The sequence below is a fragment of the Perca flavescens genome, chromosome 21, assembly GCF_004354835.1.
Source record: "Perca flavescens isolate YP-PL-M2 chromosome 21, PFLA_1.0, whole genome shotgun sequence".
Taxonomy (NCBI): domain Eukaryota; kingdom Metazoa; phylum Chordata; class Actinopteri; order Perciformes; family Percidae; genus Perca; species Perca flavescens.
Genome location: NC_041351.1, coordinates 17,086,057 through 17,102,086, shown reverse-complemented (window position 1 = coordinate 17,102,086; position 16,030 = coordinate 17,086,057). Strand labels below are relative to the sequence as shown.

General features: G+C 40.9%; 1 protein-coding gene across 1 annotated transcript; it reads right to left on the bottom strand.

Moving 5' to 3' along the window:
* Positions 1–476: 476 nt before the first annotated feature.
* On the bottom strand, positions 477–15,437 carry nlrc3 (NLR family, CARD domain containing 3). Its single transcript, XM_028567573.1, has 19 exons — positions 15,243–15,437; positions 13,504–13,671; positions 12,380–12,643; positions 10,370–12,116; positions 10,191–10,277; positions 9,856–9,939; positions 9,505–9,588; positions 9,312–9,395; positions 8,708–8,791; positions 8,315–8,398; positions 8,096–8,179; positions 6,678–6,761; positions 6,143–6,226; positions 5,633–5,716; positions 5,410–5,493; positions 4,555–4,638; positions 1,757–1,840; positions 1,067–1,150; positions 477–957 (listed from the first exon to the last, which is right to left on the bottom strand). Exons 2-19 carry the CDS (start codon positions 13,625–13,627, stop codon positions 867–869), a joined length of 3,405 nt encoding a protein of 1,134 aa, XP_028423374.1. The 5' UTR covers positions 13,628–13,671; positions 15,243–15,437; the 3' UTR covers positions 477–866.
* Positions 15,438–16,030: the final 593 nt, after the last annotated feature.

Here is a 16,030-nt window from a genome sequence, read left to right as displayed (position 1 = left end):
TCGTACTGCACATTGCTGCAGCTCCTCTTTTCACCCTGTGTGTTGAGCTCTCTGTTTTAGCTACAGAGTGAGGCATCGCACTATTCCATCTTTGTTGGGAGTCGCACACGCGCAGTAGCTAAATAAGGACTACTAGCCAGTCAGAAGCAGAGTAAGAGGGCGTGCCACGCTAGCAGCTATGCGAGCATTATAACGTGTGTTACAAAGTGACGCACGTTCATCATGGAAGTAAAGGCTGGACTAAAATAGAGCTGTTTGGAGCTGTTTGTGAACAAACAGTGTTTTTTGTTGGAGATGGTAGGTGCCTTTGGGGTGGACTTTGGGCTTTTTCAATTTGTAAACCTATAACATGCACAAAGATATATAACACACTTTAAATAATGTGGTCATGAGTATTATGTCAGCAGCAGAATGATAGAGCTGTAGACTTTTTTAACAAATCTATGCCCTTGTAAAAACCAAAAGTGTAATATAACTACTGTGTAATGTCCATTTTATTGCTATACACCAGATTCCTTCATGCAAATAGAGAAAATGAACAGAATGTCATCTTAATTGGCAAATAAGAGAGATGAGGCTCCACTCTATAATTAAAGATACTGAGTGTATTTTACATAAAAATATATCTACACCCTTGTCAATTTCTTTTTTTCATCCCTTCTGCTACCTCAATAATAATGTCATAATAAATATGTGAATATATATATATTACTATACAGTGAACAGCTACAATGATATTCAGCACAAACATACTGTACAGCTTTAACTAAATTGCATACACCTTTTTCTTATAACACATACAGCCTATACTATTATTAATATGTTACATGTGCGACTTTTCTCAGTAGAAGCTGCTCTTTCCTTGTTCAGATGTCCACCACACAGCCCGGAGCGTCAGCTCTTATAGCATCAGATATGACCTTTGCTCCTGATTCTCCAATACCATTTCCCTGCAAACTGCACATAACACATGTCACCTTTTAATGCACAAACACACACATGCACATACAGAAAAGTGTACAGTATATATGTAATATAGGAGACAGGTGTAGAAAAGAAAACTCACTTGATGTATGTCAATTGGTGGTTTCCCTTCAAGGCCGTTGCAATAAATATGGCTCCATCCATACCCAGAGAGTTCTCCTGCAGACTGATGATGCACGAAGAGACAAAAAAGGTTTTTCTTTAATCAAATGTCCAGTGATTTAAGTATAAAGTTTTTATTTTTCAAATCCAAAGTGCTGGATTTGAAAGGATCAAACAGGAAGTCCAGCACATGTGAATCCTATAGGAGCTGCCTTGCAGCAAACTGGACCAACAGTTACTGTTAGTTAACAAACATGAATAATAAAGCTTGATCGTTGGTTGGGTAGATTAGTAAAACACAATGTTAGCTCACTGCTGTCAGCCTTGTAGGAGGCGCTGCCTTATGATCAGTGATAAAGTCCTTTGGCCAGATATACTTTATCTAAGAAGCTGAATCTTAATCAAGAGACAAGGCATTTGAAGTAGGAGACTTCAAATTCACTGTATTAATTGAATTTCAGAAAATTCTGGCTTTTAAAACATGAGTGTGACAATCCTGCTCTGCATTTCTCTTCATGTCAACTGTGTCTTCATTGTATAAACTACATAAAGAAGGTCAAATACTGTAGACTGTATGACACAGGCAATGGCAGTTCTTATGCTGTCTAAACTGGGCAAATACTGACATATAGGTTCACATGGATCACGACAAACTCCAGTCAGGACTTACTTCAACGACTTGAGGCTTCTGTTGCTTTTCAATGCGTTAGCCAGAGCCTTTGCTCCTTCCATCCCCACGGTGTTCCCACGTAGACTGAAACAGTGGAAGAAATGGGATATAATCAAGTACAGAACACAACAATTGTACATACATGGCAGTGTGTTAGCAGCATCAAAACGCACATGTTTTGCATCGTTTGGGCCGACTGTCCAGACGAATCCTGTAAACGCACTGCCTGAAAACGCACTTTTTTGAAACCTGGTCTCAGGGTGAAAAAATTTGTAAACGGCTCTCGTTTGGCTTTGTATGGATGGTGAATACGAATACGACCCCGTATCGATGATGTCATTGCCACACCCCTCGACCTCTTACCGCACTAGTGCTATTGCACGCCGGTCACACACGACTGTAGTAAAGCTAAGCGAGCATATCCCATCTCCATGAGAGAATCTTGACCTGATTGCTAAGGTTTTTCCCACCTGAATGTCATCAGATGATTCTCACCTCTGGCTGGTTAGACCCTTTGTCTTGAGAACAAAGGCATGCTGCAGGCTGATTGAAAGAAGACATCCTGACCAGAGGGGGAGGACCAAGCCAAGGTATAAAGAGAGAGAGCAGCTTTCCATCGCGTGTGCATTAAAAGTGTGACAATACTGTAAGATATTTACCGAGCGCCGGCCGCGGCTAAGGCCCTATTGAAACTGAAGGAATTATTGTTTCTTTCTTTCTTTCTATTATTATTATTTTCCCGTCAAATGAATTGGCTTTTTGAGGGGCTTAACATATACAAAAACTCACCAAATTTGGCGGTCGCATCAAGTCTAGTGAAAATTTACGTATTTTAAGGGTTTCGGGAATAGGCGCACAAAAATGGCTCGCTAGCACCCCCTAGAAAGTTACGAAAATTGAGCCCCTGCAGTGCGTTTAACGTAGACTCACGAAACTTGGTACACATATGTAACATGTCAAGATGTACAAAAGACCTCATGAGAGCCATACCCTAAACCCAACAGGAAGTCCGCCATTTTGATTTCAAAGTTCGAAATTAGTGCGATTTTGGCCATTTCCACATGTCGTACTTTAACAAACTCCTCCTAGAGATTTCATCAACTTTAAACTCGGTCTGTGCCATCTTAAGAAGTTAAAGATGAAAAGTTGTTTAAAAGAAAACCTTTTTGTCATAGGGCGTGGCCATGGCGGGGCAGCAATTTTGTGCGTTTCGCCGCCGAAACAGGAAGTGGGTGTAACTCGAGTGTACGTTATCCGATTACCTCGAAACTTTTCAGGATTCATAAGAGTCCAACCCTGAGGAAAAATAAAGGCCGATATTTACAGCCTACAGGAAGTAGGCCTAAAAGTCAAGGTGCTATACTTTAACGAACTCCTCCTACAGATTTCATCCGATGGACTTCAAACTTGGTCGGTACTATCCCAACACCTTAACGATGAAAAGTTATTAAAAGAAAAACTTTTCGTCAGAAGGTGTGGGTGTGGCGTGGCGGCCATTTTGAGTGCGATGAACAAAGAAGTTGTTGTAACTTGAGTGTAAGTTGTCGTATCTGCCCGAAATTTCTCACGATGGACAAGGGTCCAGGCCTGAGGACACCTACAGGCCAAAATTGACTTTTGGTCATAGCGCCCCCCCATGGCCACAGGAAATGGGCCTTATATGACAAACATCATCCGATTTACATGAAACTTAGAATGTGTGGTCTGCATGTGATACTGAGCCGCCTCCTATTATATGACCACGCCCACTTAATTGGGCCACGCCCCCTTTCATAACATTTGAACCGTTTAAGGTATACCCTTGTGTGGGTATCATTGAACTCAGCAGAGACTTCCTTCTTCATTGGTGATGGTTTGGCCCGCCCCTATGTTTAAGCCACGCCCCCTTTCATACATGCTGACCCATTTAAAGTAGAGTCTTGTGTGAGGTATCATTCATCTCAGCAGAGGCTTCATTTTTAATTGGTGATGGTTGGACACGCCCCCTATGCTTTAGCCACGCCCCCATTCACAGCTAATGAACCATATGACGTAGAGTCTTGTGTGAGGTATCGTTGAACTCGGCGGGGAGTTCCCTTTTCATTGGTGACGGTTTGTGGCGTCTGAGTGCCGCGCAAATGCACGGTCGCAAGGAGCGGCGTCCGCCGGTAACCCCGACGCTCGCAGAGGCGCGAGGGCCCGTCCATCGCTGCTCGCAGCTTTAATTTTGTCTTGTTCCTCATTGTGGGATAACAAAATTGCCATGACACAATCAAACACTGACTGAGAATGAACTGGTTCCAACCAGATCAATGCCATGGCAGAAGTTTTGTAGAGCAACTGAGTGACTTTTTTTTTGCCTCGCATTTGTTCTATTCTACTATCCACCAAACAAATTTGGTGGATAGTTTTCGTGCGAATGTGACAGTGTTTGCAGAATAGGGAAGCCAATGGGATGTCTGCCTTAAGCGAACCCTTGTGGAGCTTCAATCGGGTGCTGGCATTGTCAAATTCACATCTATGACAGAGACAAATCACAAGCTATCACATCTATAATGCAGAGAAATGAGAGGGTAAATGTTTTACAGACAGAAATAGAAGGAAGCAAGAAGAAAGGAGCTTCAAAAGGAGTTGCTTGGTCCCATTCAAGCCAAATGATGGCAGTACCTGAGATACAAAAACTGACAAAGTGGAAATCAGAAATACTACTGAGGAGCAAGATTGAGCTGAGCTGGCTTTAAATTGCTACTTTGTTTTACACTATGTGGCTGAGAATGTAAAAAAGGAACAGTTTAAAAGAAAAGAGAGCTTGGACTCACTCTAATGTTTGCAGGGTTTGGTTGGTCATTAGAGCCTCTGCCATTGCAATGGCACCACTGGTGCCCGATGACACTCCCTGGAGACTAAAGAGAAAGCACACAAAAAATAGTGAACACATGGGGAAATAATAGAAAACAACTTATTGTCCCACACGTAGAAAGATTTTGGTCAATCACAACTTTTAGGTGAATGTATGTGTATTATGTGTATGTGTTTAAAAACTGACTTCTGTCATTCATTTAAACTTAAAGGAACACGCCGACTTATTGGGAATTTAGCGTATTCACCGTAACCCCCAGAGTTAGACAAGTTGATACATATCCTTCTCATCTCCGTGCGTGCTGTAATGCTGTCTGACGGCTCCAGCGGCATCAGGCCATCACAGAACATGCAGGTAATGGTTCCAGTAATCCTACTGCTCCGAATAAGTGACAAAATAATGCCAACATGTTCCTATTTACATGTTGTGATTTATAGAGTCACAACGTGTACAAAAAACAGAGAGAATATAGTTCCCGGTTTGTTTACTGTTAGAAGATGGCTGTGTCTCATGTTACGTTGGTTTTTGTACACGCTGTGACTATACAAATCACAGCATGTAAATAGGAACATGTTGGCGTTATTTTGTCGGAGCAGTAGGCTAGTTGGAACCAGTTACCTGCAGGATCTGTGCTGGGCTAAGCTAATGCTGGAACCGTCAGGCAGCGTTACAGCACGCACAGAGATGAGAAGGGTATGTATCAACTTGTCTTACTCTGGGGGTTACGGTGAATAAGCTAAATTCCCAATAAGTCGGCGTGTTCCTTTAAAGACCAAAATTATGATCAATCATTATACACAATTATAATGCCAACCATAATGTACGCAGAGACACGTTGGTTTTCAAGGCTTCGGCAAGAAAAATGACGCCTTCATTCCCAATAGCATTCTCCTGTAGACTGCAGCAAAAGATGGACACACAAACACAGACACAGTGACAACTGTAATGAATGAAAATCCACATAAGTGTTTAGCAGCTGATAAGATCACGATCAGGAAATTAAATCCTGTCTCTAATGGTAGAACATTTGGCCTTACTCCAAGAGCTGCATTGTGGCATTGGAGAGGAGTGCATGGGCCAGAGCTTTAGTGGCAGAGGACTTGATGAAATTCCACTGGAGACTGTAAAAGAGAAAGGACAGCACATTAGGGCCAACTTTGAGGCATATACTGCATATGTTATTTATTATTTGTCACATATGACAGTAAAACATGAATTATACCACCTTTAACAAAACAAAGGTAAATTCTAATCAATCTAAACAGTTCTTATACATGCAATAAATAGCAATCCCCTAATGTTTTATATTCTGATTTCTTTTAAATGTTTCTGAAACAGTTTAAAATCTCATTATACGTTACGAGTGTATAACTTGTTTGCATTGAAAAGTTTTGGGAATCTTGAAGGAATGTTATCCCAATGCTACAGCAGTGGCTTATTTATTCTATTCTATTTTTGTACCATTATTGTGGAGCGAGCAAAGCTGCCGATGCCTGAACTACTCGCAGGCTCAGGTGTGTCTATTTGTATTTAAAAGCCTCACTTACTGCAGAGAGGTGAGGCCTCGATTAAACTTGATTGCACCTGCTATAGCTTGAACCCCTTCATCGTGCAACAGGTTGGCTGTGAGACTAGATATGAACACACACAAAGAAACACAAATGTATACACAGTAGTTAAAGTTTAAACAGTTAGGTTTGACAGTGATGTGTGAAAATACTTTGTAATTCAAAGTCTGTCAGTGCTTCCGCAACATGTCTGCTTTCAAGCAGATCAAAAATGTGGCTTTGAAGTTTGAAAAATCCACTTAATTTTTACTGTGTAAAGGCAAACAGAATTTAAAAAAACAACTGGGGTCAATTAATGCTAAATTAATTGATGTTCAGTTGTGAATATCGCCATACTTATTCAAATAACCACTGTGTATACAGTAATCTCATGGGATTTGCAATTTGCCATCATACAATAGCCCTAAGTGACATACTACAGTATGGGGGAGTGACATTTTCTGAACAGTCGGATATTTCTATGCCTATGTGGGGATATTAAACTACACACATGGCAATTAATGAGGTGACTCACTCAAGGTCCTGCAGAGAGTTGTTCTCATGGAGGGCATGAGCCATGTTCTTTGCTCCCTCCACCCCTATGGAGTTCTCCCTTAAACTTACAGATGAAAAGATAGATAAAGGGGAAAAAAAAGGATAAGAAATGACAGTTTTCCCAACAATCTCATATGCTTATTCACTTTTATTTGAGCGCTAGATGAAAAAATTGATACCACTCTAACATCGCTGCAGTAAATATGAAGCTACACCTAGCAGCTGCTTAGCTTAGCATTGCATAAAGACAGGAAACCGGGGGAAACAGGGAACCTGGCTATGCCCAACAATAATAAAATCCCCCTACTTGCACCTCTTAAGCGCTAAAGCTAAGCTAACATGCTGCTGTTCCAGAGGTATGAAAACCTGACAATCTGATGTCTCTAATAACACAAATAACTTTAACATAAGAATGGTAATTACATTTTTTTTAAATATTTTTTTCTCATTATTTTTAGCTGTATTTAATGAAGACCATTTCCCATAAGCCTTAGACCATGGCAGGTTAAAGGTCACAAGCTCAACAAAAGAGGGGATAAGCTGTTGGAACAAAGGCTAGCTAGGACGTCACATCAAACCTCTATTTACCGGACAGATATGAGAGTGGTATCAATCCTCAAAACGAATAATGTAGTTCCCAAATTGTCAAACTACTACTTAAAAAGGAGATGGCTGTGAACATCAGGGCTGTAGTCAAGTCCAGTCTTTGTCGAGTCCAAGACCAGGACTAGCCGAGACCGACTTCCAAAAAAGTTGGAGTCCAAGTCAAGACAGAGTCCAAATGAGAGACAGTTAATACCGAGACAGAAAAATAAATCCTCTTCAAGGCCACTCACTTGCCTGTTCATAATTTATGCGATGTGAGAGACTGTATATCTTATACTTTAAGATGATCATTTTGCTTTATTATTTGTAATAATCAAAAAGCAAATGCAGAGTAACACACGATAGGATCAAATTAGGCCATATTATTTACTTAAAATATAAAATGGAAATGTTCCCATTCTTGACCTTATTACTTGTCCTGAAGAATTCATAGTACAAAGTGCTCGCTGACATTGTGTCTGTGGCCAAAATGAAAATGATTGATACTTGATGATTGAGGTATATGATGCAGCCAGTTACCAGTATACCAGGTGACCAATCTCAATGCCTGTTCTAGATTGATTTTGAATTAAACTAATACATGGACTCAGCCTACTAATCAGAATCAGAATCAGAAATACTTTAATAATCCCAGGGGGAAATTATTTTTGTTACCACAAGCCTACTACAGCTCTAGTGAACATAGATCAGTCTAAGAAGGTCTAATAAGGTTGACTCAGGTCAAGAAAACATGACATGGTACTTTTTTTTATGAAAGGATCAGAGTTGCCTTAGCCAAAGTTTAATTCTTACTTCAAGGAGACGAGGCCACGGTTCAGCCTGAGTGCTTTGGTTAAGGCTGTCATCCCCCTGTTGCTGATTGAGTTACTCTGAAGTCTGCCAAAAGAAAGGTTAAACACAAATGTAATGTAAATTACTCGCAAGACAAACATTGTTGCAAACTAAGTGAACCAAGGTGTAACAACCCACGATGTTAAAATGCATTAGCAGTAGACTTTTGAAGATACTGACTGAAGAGAGAGGAGAGTGTGGTTGACTGTCAAAGCCTCTGCCAGAGCGATTGCCCCTTTGTCCCCAAGCTGGTTGCTACAAAGACTGTAGGCAAAAACAAAAATAGACTGAACATTTTAAAAACACATCAAATCATGACTCATGACGATTAGTATGTGACCCAATTACAAGCTCTGTAATACAAGGGTATTATTTATGCTATCTTAACATGAAAACCAATTAAGCAGCAAGTTAGTCAAATACACATAAATATAAATCTACAAAAAAGTGTAAAGAACACAGAAAAAAAAAATAGATTGGAGTCTTTAATCCACTGGGATAAATGTAAAAACACAACGCTGTATCATATTTACAAGATGGGTATGGTGAATGAATATATCAGTGTAAGATTACATCAGCTTTGTGAGAGTCCGGTTCGTCTTCAGCGCCTCTGCAATCCTTTTGGCACCTCCCGCTCCAATCTTATTCTTCCGTATGCTGAATCAGTACATGAAATAAAAAATATACTCCATGAGCATACACACACACACACACACACACACACACACACACACACACACACACACGCTTTGTTTCACTATCTTTGTGGGGAACGTGTTGACATAATGCATTCCCTAGCTCCTTACCCTAAACTTAACCATCACAACTGAATGCCTAACCTTAACCCTTACCCTTACCCTTACCCTTACCCTAACCATAACCATAACCATAACCTAATTCTAACCCTAATCCTAAAACCAAGTCTTAACCCTCAAACAGCCCTTTAACCTTGTGGGGTCCACAAGGCTGTGCAGACCCCACAAGTATACTGTATTCCCCGGTTTTTGGACCCCATGAATATAGTAAAACAAGCCCACACACACACACACACACACACACACACACACACACACACACACACACACACACACACACACACACACACACACACACACACACACACACACACACACACACACACAAACACGAACACACGAAACAAATGAAGGGCACTCACTTCAGAGACACCAGTTTGCGGTTGCAGTGCAGTACTTCTGCAAGGGCCTGTGCACCTTCCTCCTCAATTGCGTTGTTCTGGAAGCTGAAGAGTAGTGGAAATTGAGCAATTACACTAACACCAACGTGTTCCACGTTCACTTTTTAGGATAATTTTGTGTATGAACTAAAATCTATAGCAATTATATACTCACTTGATTGATACCAGGACTTGGTTCATTTTCAGAGCCTCTGCCAGGAACTTTGCACCTTTAGAGCCAATGTTGTTGTTCCGGAGACTAAATAAGAAATAGTTGGTTAGATGATATACAGAAACATAATAGAAACATCAGGTAGTAATGCATATGCCTGTGAAATATGAGGACAAAGACTTGCAGCAACGTGGGGATTTGGAGATAAGCACAAAATTGTGACTTTTATTTTTTTTTAAGCTGCAGTACATGAAACAGAATTGTTATCTAATGGAATGTTCAATGTGCATTAGAAGCACACCAGTTTCCCCTTCAAAAGGTTATGGCCAGTCAAAAGCAACACACAAATCTCACTTGAGAGACGTTAGCGTCCGGTTCACCAAGAGGGCTCGACTCAGGGCTTTGGATCCTTTGTTGCTGATGGCATTCTCTGCCAAACTGAGTGGGTGAATAAAAGTGGTCACAACATGGTACAAAATATTACTGATAATCACAATCATCATCATCACTGCACCAATCCTCTTCTCTCTCTTACACCCTTGAAATCAACAAGACTAACACTAGTAATTAAAAAGTGTCCCCATTTATGTGAGCAATCGGGCAAATTCAAGCTACAGCGGTTCAGAACTATAAGATCACTTCAAAATGTTCTTCATATGATGTTTGCTGAAAAGTAAATGTGATCCCACCTTATCTTCTGGATATGGCAGTCTTTGGCACTCAGGAGGCTTCCCAGCAACTCCATGACATCATCTTTGAAGTGATTATTCTCTAACCTGTGGAGTAGATAAGTTATAAGTCAGATTTCACTCTTCAATCTTTCTCCTGAGTGTTAGTTTATTGGGAGATGGTGCTGTGGTGAGCTAACCTGAGATAGCTGCAGTACAGCAGCTGTGGGAGCAGACATTTCACTGTTGTGTAGTTGAGAGAGCCTGTTAGGTTGGTCTGTTCACTGCACTCTGGAGACACATGAAGGAGGTAGCCCAGCACAACACAGTGAGCCCGTGTTAATTTCCCTGCTAGGCTACCAAGCTGTAAATCTTCCTCAACACTCCGCAATAGCTCCGTGTGTTGCAGCTCCTGTAAACAATAAGCCAGGTTAACTGCACGCAGGGACACCACTGCACCTCCGCTGACCAAGAGGCCTTGTAAAAACCCTGCTGCCCAAGCCTTTTGATTGCCATCATCTTTTCCGAGGGCCAGAAGCCCAGCAAGAGGTTTCTGTGCCATTGGACACAGCAGGCCTGTCAGGAAGCGCACAAACACGTCCAAGTGACCATCTTCAGCTTGTTGTGAGTGCTGAAAGGCGCTTCTAAAGTGGTTCTGGAAACCGATCTTGGGCCAAGACATGGTGCTCTCTGAGAATAAGTCAAAGATGGCCCGCTTTGAGGAGATATGGTAAAAAGTAGCTGCAAGAAACTCTAGCAGAGACAAATGAGTGAACCGATATGTTGTGTATATGGCAGACTCCTCCCGAACAAGAACTCCAGCACCAAGACTGCACTGAGTTAACAGTAGATCTATCCCATAGGCCCTGAGGTCTTGCTCGCTGAAGGTGTACTTGTGTTTAAGGAGCCCATAAAACGCCAGTCGTCCAAGGTTCCCCAGCAGTTTACGATTGCTCCCATGGAGCTGTTCCATTTTCACAGGCTCCCTGCCTCTTGGTTCACCTACTTCTGCCTTCATGGAACAAAAGTGAGCGTATAGCTCAGTACAAGTCCTTGGAAGGCTCTCTTGTGTTTCACTCTGCATGATGTACATCAGAGTATCAGCTACTATCCAGCAAATGCATGGTATGTAGCACATCACCATTAAGATCTTATGGGACTCCAAGTGCGCCCATATTTTACTGGCAAAATCTCTCTCAGAGAAGTGGTGGTTTAGGAAGAGCTGGATGTCCTTCGGGCTGAATCCTGGGATCTCAGTCACCCTGTCAACCAATCCTCCAGGGATGAGTGAGGCCACTCCTGGCCTGGAGGTCACCCACACTGATACGTAAGGGAGCAGATTCCCGCGGATGATGTTAGTAACTAGGTCATCAATGGCCACTTCTTTCTTTGGGTCGCTGCAAGGAGTTGCATCAGAGAAATTTAAATTGCAACGGAATTCATCCAAACCATCAAGTATGAGCAGTGTGCGGCAGGAGCTGCTCAGGACCAGACTGGGGTCTGTTAAATGAGGAAAAGCCATTTTCACCAGCCTCTCAGCTGAGACTTTCTCCAGTGAGTTCAGCTCGCAAAAAGTGAAAGGCAGGACAAAGCTCACATCTGTGCAGATGGCCCCTTGGCTCCACTGTCTGATGAAGTGTCGGACCCAGGTTGTCTTGCCGATACCAGCCACCCCGAGTGTGAGGGAGACCCTGGGAGGTAAACTGACCCGGGTCAAGGGCTCCAAGAGTTTGGTCAGCCCCAGCTGTCTGAGATGATTTCTTTTCCTTCCTCGAGTCGCCCCCACCTGCATTAAGTCATGTTCCTTTTGCTGGATGTCGGAAAGTCCATCGACCAGAAGTAACGTTCTTGAGAAGATGTTTAGTTTGGGGCAGCTGACTGAATCTCTGTCTCTGTACTGCTCATATCGCCGTAACAGCACCTCTTTGTGCTCCTTCCCCATGGAATCTGCAGAAAAGCACAAGGGTTCAATGTATCTAGCGTTTTGAATCCCAAGAGTGGTGCAAAGTGCTTTCCAAATAGTTACATTTACACACACATTCATACACTGAACATCTCATCAGGAGCAGTTTGGGGCTCAATGTCTTGGTCAATGACATGCTGTTAAGGAGATTCAGAAATCAAACAACCACTCCGGCTATTACCGGATGATCTTCAACCTTTAAAAGAATGACCAACACAGAGAGCAGATCCCATTTCAAGCTCCTTACCGTGGTTGATGATGAGCTGGGCCACCGGAGAATCTGAGCTCTCAATGAAGCCCTGGAGAGCATCAGAACCTTGAGTGTCCTTGTTAGTGACAATAGTTGTGAGCATGTTAACCTGGTCCTGCAGACGGCCCGCTTCTTTGATCTTGGTCTCATCAGCTGAACTCAGCACATCCACCTTTCTCAGGTGGGTTAACATCCCCTCCAGGAAGGAGGCCGTAATGAAGCGTTGCAGCTGGTCTTGATGCTTTTGGATCCAGCCAAGGTCTAAACCAAAAACAGAACGCAAATACAACTCTTAAAAAATGATTACTGAGATTATCAAGTGATAATTAACTAAAACAATTTCTTAACGGGGATTTTTCCATTCATATATTTTGTCTTTTTTTAACATGTTCTTTTCTAGTTCTTCTTTTAGTTGCACAATACCTGTGATTCTAAATAATCTGTTCTTTCTCATTTCCTTCCCTAATCTTTCCTATGAATTTCATATGTAAGGTCAGCGCCATCTTGTTTGTTTGCACATGCATACATGCATACATGCTCACATTCACATATCCTCATACACATTCTTACATTATGCATGTCAACGTATGTACGGGCATGCATATGTATGTATATGCTTGAGAGTATGCATGTATGTTCGAGTGCTTAGTACCGGGATGTATGTGCAAGTCAAGTCTTTGATTTTGGCCCAGTGGCTTCTCATAGTGACCACGAGCAGCCCTAATCTTGTCGCTTTTTCATATGTCAATGTCAATAATTTGCCTAATCTTCACGGGTCTTTAGACCACGTTGGAAACACAGATAATAATGGGCTTCCTTAAAAGTTGTTCCAAGAACTAAAATGTTCCTGAAACTTCGAACGTTGAAGAAAGCAGCTATGATTTTATTTTTTTACTTACAGCACAGACATACATATTAAGGTAAAGAGGTATCTGATTGGACCAGAAATTAGAAATAAATAAGTAAATAGATAAAATTAAATAAATAAAGTAAAAACATAGGAGAAAAAAAAATTAATTAAAGAAGGGGGGTGTCAGGTGTGATTGCTCTCCTCTTTTAAAACATTTTTAACAAGACGGGTCAGAAAGTGGCTATGATGAACCTGTTAAGAAAACGCTTACCTTCTGTTCCTGCCTGTGAAGAGACAGAGCAGGATGTAGACTGAAGATCCACATAGCAGTCGTCCTGCCACATGATGCGTTTGCTTCGGTCCATGATAGAATCATAATGTGCCTTCCTCTCCATGAGAAAGTTGGATAATTTCGGCCTTCAGACGTTCCTGTTTGGGTCTACACAATAAAAAACAGTTACTTATGTGCAACTACCATAAACTGGGCATGATGTGCTGTGATGAAGGAAGATGAAGAAATGAGAGGCCTCATTATCTTCCAAAGACTTCTTAGTCTAATTAATGCTGAATTAAAAATGTGAATTTATATTGTGTATTAAGTCATGTAATACTGATTCAGTTTGCCTGTAGCAACAAAACTTGACTATGAAATAGTAGTGTACAGACCAAATTTTGTTCTAAAGCTTCTATTTTGCTCAAAGTTCTATATTGAATTTCAGTGAGACACATTTGATAAACAGATGGCTTTTTTTTTTTTTAGCTTTCTGCATATGCACTGAGGATCTATATTCATTTACAAGATGCAATAGTCTTAACCAAAGCGCTTAGCATTGTGGTTATGGCCATCAAGACAATTGTCATCCCTTTGAAAGCCTTGTTTCTCATTAGCTAAATGTAATGCAGCCATTTCAGAAATGTAACATCAGGTCAGAGAACCATATTGTAATATTATATTATATACAAATAATATTTGTAGCACAACAGATGTTAAGAAAAATATATAAATCTCCCTGAATAAAGCATTATTGATGCCAGTAACATGAATTATGCTGGTAATTACATGATGTCACCAAACTCCATGAACCAATAAGACAAATAAAGGTGTCACACTTTAACAGGTGTAATAGGAGAGCTAAGGGGACGTCAATAAAGCACAATCTGTCCACACACCCACACACACAAACACACACTTCTGAGAAGAGGTCTAATCAGGTCAAGTAAGTGTGGGGGCAACTATGATTATTGATTGCATGCCTTGGTTAATACGACATCTGAAACAGATTGTGCACTAATTTTCTTCTTTAGCTTTGAAGAGAAAAACAAACAAATCCTACTTTTTCTTTTTTTCTTTTTCTTTTGCAAAGCCTACATTGTATTGCATCTTTTTAGGCCTATATTAAATGTGTTACATAAATAAGGTTTGTTATTAGTATGATTTCATATCACAAACTGCAGTGAAAGTTCTGCAAACATACTTTAAATTATGTTTAAGGTTTCACTGAGACAGAACGAGAAAAGGCAAATGCCTTCCTGTGTGGTTTGTTGCTGATCACGTCTGCTCACAAAGGAAACGGATTCAAAAACCCAGATGTACTCAAGATGGTGTTCCAGCTTCCGCTGTTGAGTATAGTCTTAATAGGTAAAACCACTTAATAACATACTGCCGTTATTGTAGAAATATGTTGGGGACAGTGTTGCGGCAGTGTTTAAATTGGCGAGCGCCCAGTAGCTAACACAACTCTGCAAAATTACAATATATAATTATCATCAGTAACAAGCATTAGAAGCAGTATCTAAAAACATTAGAAGCAGTATCATTTGCATGATGCAAGTACACTGTGCAAGAAAAAAAGCCAGACTGATCAGTTTGTAAATTATTAATTAACATGTTAATTATGAAGTTCCAGTATGGCACAGTATGGTAAAGTCAGGAGTCAGTTTAACAAACCTTCTGTAACTATGAAGGGTAAAAGTATAAAGTTAAGTATACAAAAAGCTCAAATATCTCACCTTGGACTTGTTGAAGCGGTCTGTAGGCATCAAGGGATGAAAAACACTGCCCACACAGATGTTTTATGCAGTAAAGCCATAATTCCCACAAAAGCAGGTGGAATCAAAGTTTGAATTTGAAGGATCTCGAAGGAGTAAAACCTAGTCGAGGAGTAGCGAGCAAATTAAACTTGTCACAAATGCACAGCAGTTGAAGTCATCACTGTTGCTTGAGATACCGTTTCCTGCTGCAGCTCCTTCCTGTCTGTCTGTCTGTCTATCGAATCTGCCTTCCTGTGTTGTGGTTAACAGGTTGAACAGTGAAAAGAAAAAGAAAAAGGAATCTGCTTTGTAGGCCTACGAGTGCATGCAAGGCCTGAGAGTTTCAGCATGCTTTAATGTCTTCTATTTAGACAGTTACTCAACCGTGCAGTTAGTGCTGAACCACGAAAGAGAGCTAAAGAGAGATAAAATACATGATTACTGGTGTAAGTTACGGCTCGCCAGCACAAAAAGCTTCAAGTTCCAAATGAATCAGTAAGTGCTGCTGCAGACTGGTGATAAATAATGTTTCTGGTTAGAAAATTATAAGAGGAAAGATCTCTACATGATGTTGACAGAGAGTACACATCTCAAACATAATATGTAGGTAGTGCATAGCACAAAGTCAATCACAATAGTGCTGAGTGAATGGACCTCTTCTAATCAAACATAACCACATTCAAACAAATACAAAAGTAGACTGGAGGTACATTTGAGAGCAGTAGGAGCTGATTGGCTGATCATAATTAGATATCTGAGAACTGGAG